Raw genomic sequence first — 7,957 nt, 5'->3', positions numbered from 1 at the left:
GTACAGCCCAGGAGATTTCCGTCACACAGAGAGAGTAGCCTAACTTAGGTTCCGATCTGACTTATACTCCACAAGGGGCTGCAGACAAACAACATTTGTTGCACAATCCTCTCTATATCATCAAGATAGCCCTGCCCTGCTGAATGGATGGTGAGCAGAACAGTGTATATAGCATATTTTTTGCAGTTCACTGGCTAAAGTGAATAATAGGGGAGAATCACTTTCCCTCCTGAAAAAAAACACACTGGAAATAACAATGATAGGGTTTAAACTAACCATTTTATTGTGGGGCTCTTCCCCCACCCTTTTTTAAAAGAAAATGAAAGAGATAAATTTAAAAATAAAATGTCATTAAAAAAATGTAAAAAAGAAAATCCTTTGTTAAAAAAAATTCCAAATGAATATTTCTTAACCTTTTTTTCAGCCAAAACAATTCAAGGAATTTGACACAAATCCCTGAATTGTTTAGTTGACTCAGAAATACGTTGCTGAATTACAAAAAAAATTGCCTTAAAAATTTCACCCCATTTTAGAAATGTGTCAGATATCCAGGTTTAGATATTTTAGAAATGAGTGCTTGACTGGTTGTTGTGACCTAGGGATAAACATTTATTAAATATGTAAACGTGTTAGGTTCCTAAAGCATTTAAATACCTTTGAAAACCATACTCTTTATCTGAAAAGTACAAGTAAAGAGAAACATTTGACTTTTTTGTCCAATAAATAAAGTTAACATTTGCCTTTATGCTTGTTATACAGTTGCTCTCTTTTGGCAACATATGGATGACTTTATTCATAGGTAGCCTGAATGACTGGCAGAATAAAGTAATATCCAAGAGGAAGACTGAAGATTCTCATGCCTTGAAACTATTGTTTGCATGTGAATCTTTTGCGTCTGCCTTTCTTTTAATTTGGGTTTAGGCAAGGTTGCAATTGCATGGCTCTTATTTCTGCGACAGGTTGTATTTCTCCTGATTTCCTTTCCTTGCTACATTTTAAGCATCAAACCTTCTTGGAAATTCCAGCCTCTAATCTGCTACATCTGCTGAATAAAAAAGGCACAGAGATATATGGAATGAATTTAGTAATTATTGAGAAAGAGGATGATTAGGAAGTGCAATGTGTTACTATAGAAAATTTATGGCTGAATTCTGCCCTCTTTGTTCACCCAAAATTCCCACTGCCTTCAATGTATTAAAAAGGAAAACAGTATCTTGTTTCAGGTCTTGGGCAAGCAGCAGTTAATACTGACCTACCTCAGGATTATAGGAGTTGATAATATGTTGCTCCTTTTTCAAATTTGGTAATTAAAATACAAAACAAAACAAAACCTCCCCATGATATCCTCCATTATAATTCATAACTATAGTTTAAGCCATTGGACCTGGAACAAATGGCAAAAAACCTATTGACTGTAGAAATAAGAGGTAGTCACTAATTGAGCATTTTTATATGGCAAAGTTCTTCAGTGGGAATCTTAGACGTACTGTGTGATACACAGGTATTTTACTAGTTTTACTTATAGCACTATGAGAAAATATTCCAGATCACCTTTTCAGCTGATCTAAATGGGCATGTACTCAAGTCAATAGATATCAGAACATAAGGAATGGGGGTGATATTAATTTATGCCAGTTAAGGGTGCTTGCTTCAAATTTTGCAAACTTTTGTGAAGAAAGTGAATTGAATACGAATGCTATTAAAATCATTACAACAACAATTTTCCTTTTTTGGATAATAGGTATAGATGTGTTCTTTCTTTCATTGTGCCTTTGTCCATTTATAGTCAGTCACATTAAATATATCACACTTTAAAGCAGATTTGGGTTACCTAAAGGAGAAAAATAATTTGCTAATCTAAAGAAAATGCAAAGGAGAGGGAATTAAGAGAAGTAATGTCAGTAACACACTGGAAAGTGCAGCAGATAACAAGCTATTGTTCTATGGCTGTCATCTAATAATAAAGGGTCTGTGACCCTCTTGTTCCTATTTGATTTCTCACCTTTTCTATGGAATATGGGGCTGGATCCAACCTCCCTTGTTTCAAAGAGATTTTGCTTGAAGAAAGGACTCCAGATTACATCCAGGGTTGAGAGATCAGAAATAAAATGCAGGAAGTAACAGTGCAGTGAAATGTAAAAACAAAAAGAAAGACTGAAGAATCACAAGAGAAAAAGAATACAGCGTGCAGGGCTGGAAGATATAAAAGAAGAACAGTAGACCTGGTCCTGAATTCTGCAGAACTTGCTTGACTAAGACACCCGCTGACTACAAAATGCATTCATGTATTTACCCAGGCCAAAATGTTTGGTGGTAGAGGCCTGATTTTCAGAGGACAGAAGTCGCTGTGATTTTTGCCTTTGACTACAAGGGTTCAGGGTTGGCAACATATGGCACATAAAGCTGTATTTAGGCTCTTAAATTAAGCAATCTGTTTCCCGAAGGTGCTAAGCACCCACATCTTCCTGAGCTGGCAGCTGTTGATGAAAGTGGGCATCTGAGGACCCCAGCCTGCTAAGGCTTTCAGCTACCTTTAAAAACCTTAAAAGCCTCGTAGGTGTCCCTGGGACCACTGGAGACACGTCCTGTCTCCAGTGTGTACGTGTTTGCAGGATCAGGGCCTAAGCATGAAGGTAAGTGCATAACTTCAGGCATCCCAGCTTAAGAGGTTGGCCCGTGGTCTTACTTACCTGCCGTCTCCAGGGCTCGAGTTGAGCAGCCCCAGCCCCTCCTCTGCAAAGCAGGGGTCTTGCCTTGTCCTCTCAGCGCCCCAGAGCAGATCCCGAAGGTTTCCACGCCCCTGTGCGGTGGGGTGCCTGGCCCCGGCTTCTTGTGCGTCCAGTCCGGAGTCGGGAGGCAGCGCCCCTAAATCCGCGGGGGTCAATTTTCGCGGAGCAAGAGGCAATCGCCAGGTATCGAACCTGAAGTGCAAACAAGGCAGACCTCGAAGGAGCAAGTGAAGCGGAAATTTAAAGCCCCTCCGCTAATAATAACAGTATAAATTACCGAGGACATCGTGTAAACAGTGCGGTCATAACCCTGAAACATTAAACAGCTCGGTGGGATCTGGCGCATCAGCTGCCCGCGGACCCGGCCGGCGCGGGGGGAAAGAGCCCGGCCCGCTCTGTTTATCTCGCCCTCATCTCCCCTAGGCGAGATCACTCGAGAGCACCGTGTTTAAATTACACCGGGGGCGCCGGGATCCGCGGCTAAATGGTTGGGGGGGCGAGTCCTTCATCTCACTGCACTTCATCTATAAGCAACACTCTCTCCCCGCCGCTTAGCATGGCCAAAGGAACAGACCTGCTCTGGCACGACCAGATCTCGGGTTTGCCTGGCCGAAACCTGGATAGAAACCTGGGGTTAGTCCCGGCGTGGACGCGCGGGCCTCATCCCGGCTGCGGGGTGCGGCGCCGGTTCAGCTGCACGTGTGTCTGCAATCGCGGGTCAGTTTCAGGCGGCAGGAAGGGGCTTCTGGGCTCCGCACTTCTTGTGTTCCAGAATAATACTAATACTAATACTAATACTTGATCTAATAATAATAATACTAATACTAATACTTGATCTGAGCCTTCAAGAGGCCGAGAAGCGATGATGACAGCGATTAGGAATCATAGTTCATAATGATGACATTCATGATCACGATAATGATGATAACAACATCAGCAACAACAGTAATGATGATGATGATTAGTATTATTATTATTATGGTGATAAAGAGCTGCAAACTGACAGGCCACCGTTCTTCTTTTTTTTTTTTCCCCCCCAACCACGTCCCGTTCCTCCCCGCAAAAGGATATGGTCCAAATCGTTTTAATTAGGAAAATAAACACCTCATCTAATCTGGGGTCAAAGAGTTTTGTTGCCTGACGCTTCAGCCCACATAAAAGCGGTGCCTTTCGGGAGAGCCGGACCCTTCCGCAAAGCGCTGCGAGGTGGAAACGAAAACGACACGGCTGGGGGGTGGGGAGGGGAGTGTTTGTGTTTTTCATATAGAAAGGAAGGTTTTATTCACAGAAATATAGCAAAACCTGGCTGAAGAAAATATATCCATATATCTTTACCGCGTATTTAGAGCTGCGACTATCAAAGTCCAGTATTCTAGGCATCTACATATGTCACAAGTATGGTACAAAAAGAGAGGCGGGCGGGCAGGCTGGCTGGGGGGTGGACGCAGGGATCTCGCACACAACGCTGGCACTCGAACCAGCAAGGCTGCGTTGCAGGACGATCGACTGTACAGACGTTAATCAAGTTAAATATACCGGGGGAGGGGGAGTCTTTGGGGTGGAGTCTTTGCTAAGGTACATTTGGTCCCCTCGGTGGGATGCGCTCGGCTCGCCGGGTCGCTCGGCGGTGTCCCTGGGTGGGGTGGGGGGTGGTCCCCACCTTTCTCCTGCTGGCCCCCCTCCGCCCCCAACACGCGCACTGAAGGCTGGCTCCTCTGCTGGCGGGTGGTCAGGATGCTGTAGGTCCGCACAAGCGATTTGTGTTCACCACTTCTTTCAGCTCACTCTCCGGTTTGCCTGCCACCATAAAGGGCCAAGTCTGCAGCCAGGGAAGACAAGGGGGGGGCGGTAAAAAGAAAACACTGTTATCACCCTGAGCTGTCTCATGACAGCCTCGACAGGCTGGGAGAAAGCAGTCCCTACTGCCTCTCCCCACCCCTTCGCCTAGCAGTAAGAAGGGGCTGAGATGGGGCACCGCAGGGCTGTCCCGTGGGCATTCCCGTCTGCCCGCCTGGGAGGATCCCTGTGGTTTTTATTCCTCCCAGCATTTCTGCTGGAAATGAAAGATCTGGCATTGCTAACAGTTTAAGATAGACCCCAGGCGGTCTCCCGGATTTGGTTGGGGGGGGGGGTGTGGGGCGGGGGGGGGGGGGGGGGGGGGGGGGGGGGGGGGGGGGGGGGGGGGGGGGGGGGGGGGGGGGGGGGGTGTCCCGGGGCTGCCCCTCTGCTTTGAGAAGGAAAACCAATTGCCCTCTGGCCGAGAGCTGCAGCCCGTCCATGCTGATCGCAAGCCGGCTCCTGCCCTCCTTCACCCCCGCTGGGCGCCCCCGCCGGGCCGAGGGGCTCAGGCTTTGCCCCGCAATAGCGAGGGGGCGGCGGCGTGTCCCCGGCCTGGCCCCGACCGCGGGCACAGCGGCCTGCGGTGTCCCGCCACGGGAGACGTATTCCCAGAGAGATCAGGATCTCCTCCCGGGGAGAGGTAACTCGGGGTGGCTGTCCCGAAGCAGATCCTGATCTCCTCCAGGACAGCCGTCCCGTTACTCCCCCCTCCACCCCCACGGAGCATGAGACTCCGAGAAGAAACTTCAGGAAAAAGAATCCCATTGAAATCTCCGTTATAAAATGCCGGGTTCAAATATATCCTCACATTTTAATTTTTTTAAAAAAATATATGCTAATTGAACCACTTGGGGAAAAAAAGGCATTTATTTGGTGTCTTCCTTATTGCTTTGGATGGGGGTGAGAACTAAGGAACGGCTGTTGATCATCTCTCAATCTCTGTTAATAAAGAGCGGGATCAGCCAGAACCCTAATGGCTTCCAGTTAGGCTAACCACCCTCTCTGTGTTAGCCACCACAGCACTTACTGGGTCACAACTATTTGCCTCTGCGATTAAATCAGGATCCCCTCACGCCCACAAAGACGTAGGTGCGAGAGTGACCTCGGATGGCTCGACCTGCCTGCCCTGAGACTACCCAGACACAGTGGCCACCCCTTGGAGATCTCCGATTTGATAGTAAAGCGTGTCCGCCTTTAGATCTGAGCGAGACTTCGGGGTTTCCAACTCTTTCTACACCATTATGTAAACCCGCCCCGACCACGTCTTTTAAATCTGTGCTTAATTTAGGTAATTCCTAGTTTTGCTAATAGGTGAGATCTGTAGGGAATGGTTTGGACAGGGATGATCCTGATTTGAGCAGGAGGCTTGATTAGATGACCTCTGGAGGTCCCTTCTAGACCTTCTTTCCTATTATGTTTAAGATTGAAAGTCCCCCCCCACCGCTTTCAAATACACCTTGATACAGAAACATGTATCAAGGACTCTCCATCCTTGGAGGTCTTTAAGCCCCGGCTAGACAAAGCCTTGGCTGGGATGATGTGGTTGGACAACATGGTCCTGTTTTGAGCAGGGGGTTGAACTAGATGACCTCCTGAAGTCCCCTCCAACCCTAACTTTCTGTGATGGTGTGATTTTAACATCTTGGAAAACGGAAAACCCATGGGTTGGCTTTTTATTATTATGATGTATTACAGGATTAGAAATATCATATAAATATAAATTATATCATATAAATCCCTAATATCCCCTAATATATTTAGGGTAGTAGTAGATTTATTACTATTGTTATTATTACCAGTATTATTATTACTATAATTATACTACTACTACTACTACTACTATTATTATTACTACTATTATGATTAATATTATTATTATTATTTTGGTCTCAAAGACAGAGTTTTGTTGCATGTACTCTCCTTCATAGCAAGGAGTTCAGGAAATTATTATTATTATTATTAGTAGTAGTAGTAGTCTCAGAGACAGAGTTTTGTTGCATGCGATCTTTCATAGCAAAGGGTCCAGGAAATTCTTATTATTACTATTATTATTATTTTGGTCTCAAAGACAGAGTTTTGTTGTCTGTGCTCCTTCATAGCAAAGAGTTCAGGAAATAACAACAATAATAATTAGTAGTAGCAGTAGTCTGGAAGACAGAGTTTTGTTGCATGTGCTCTTTCAGAGCAAGGAGTCCAGGAGCTTGGTGCCCTGGACTAGGGACCCGCCTGGAAGCAGCGATCCCCTGGCAGACCCCGGGCCGGGTGAGGGGCTGCACACTTCACCACGACATTATGGGCGTGCACGGGGTGTGGATGCGCCAAAGGCATGCCATGCTCTGCTTGAGGTCTCCCGCAGCCCGACACTGCGGCCGGACCCAGAGCTGGAGCTGCCTGGGTTTGAATGTGTGTGGCGAAGGCGCCCGGGGCCGCCCGCCCCTGCGGAAGGTGCCGGAGCCTGTCCCCGCGGCCGGGGTGCCACTCACCAGGTTGACGGGGTGGATGTACCCGTTCTCGTACTTGTCGTTGGCCAGGATCTGCCGCAGGTGCGCGATGTAGCTGGAGGCCAGCCTCAAGGTGTCCAGCTTGGAGAGCTTGGTGTCCGGGGGCACCCAGGGCAGGGTGGTCTTCAGCCTGGAGAAAGCCTTGCTGAGCACGCGCATCCTGGCCCGCTCCCTGGCGTTGGCCGCGTTCCTCTGGACCTGCTTGCCCTCCTGGCTCACCCCGTGCAGCGGGCTCTTCTTGGGGGGAGCCTTTTTCCTCTTGCCCGCCGCCCCCCGGCCCTTGGGGGGGGAGCCGTGCTCGCACGTGGAGCCCTCCTCGTTGCTCTCGGTGGACGCCCCAAACTCTTTGCTAGAATCCATTTTCAGGCCGTCGCAGTCCAGCATCTCCACCTCCTGCAGGTCCTCCCCATCGCTCAGGGAGCCCGTGGACATGGTGGGGGGTGGGGGTGGGGGAGACCCGGAGCTGCTTGCAGGCGCCCCCCCAAGCCCTGGGGCAGTTCAGAGAGGATCCCCGCCCACCCCCTCCTGGCCCGGGAGTGAGGCAGGGAAAGAGAGAGCGAGAAAGCCGAGGAATTTGATGAGGACACTAGTAATTTATCTGGGGAATAGAGAGGCGGGTCTTGCAGCAGCCCAGGGGAGGGGCCCTGCCCGGCCCACTGCTGCTGGCTGCTCACCACAGCCACAAGCTCCAGGCTCTTCTGGTCAGGAAGCAGGAGGGGAGGGGAGAGGCAGGTCTCTGCATCGCCACACCGGGGATCCACCAGCTGCCCGAGACACCCCCCACCCCTCCCCTTGCCTCTTCCAGGACCCAGGAGTCCAGTGTCACCCTTGTCACTGATGCTTGCGGGAAGCCAGGATGGGGCAGGAGCGGAGCCACCCAGGCAACTC

At 48.7% G+C, this 7,957-nt stretch overlaps 1 protein-coding gene across 1 annotated transcript; it reads right to left on the bottom strand.

Annotated features, from left to right (window-relative positions):
• Positions 1-3,763: 3,763 nt before the first annotated feature.
• On the bottom strand, positions 3,764-7,654 carry TCF21 (transcription factor 21). Its single transcript, XM_019538085.1, has 2 exons — positions 7,052-7,654; positions 3,764-4,548 (listed from the first exon to the last, which is right to left on the bottom strand). The coding sequence occupies exons 1-2, from the start codon at positions 7,499-7,501 to the stop codon at positions 4,459-4,461; spliced, it is 540 nt and encodes a 179-aa protein (XP_019393630.1). The 5' UTR covers positions 7,502-7,654; the 3' UTR covers positions 3,764-4,458.
• Between the last annotated feature and the right edge of the window lie 303 nt (positions 7,655-7,957).

Source organism: Crocodylus porosus, unplaced genomic scaffold (genome assembly GCF_001723895.1).
Source record: "Crocodylus porosus isolate Cpor-Errol unplaced genomic scaffold, CroPor_comp1, whole genome shotgun sequence".
Classification (NCBI taxonomy): Eukaryota; Metazoa; Chordata; order Crocodylia; family Crocodylidae; genus Crocodylus; species Crocodylus porosus.
This window is presented reverse-complemented; position numbering and strand designations above follow the sequence as displayed.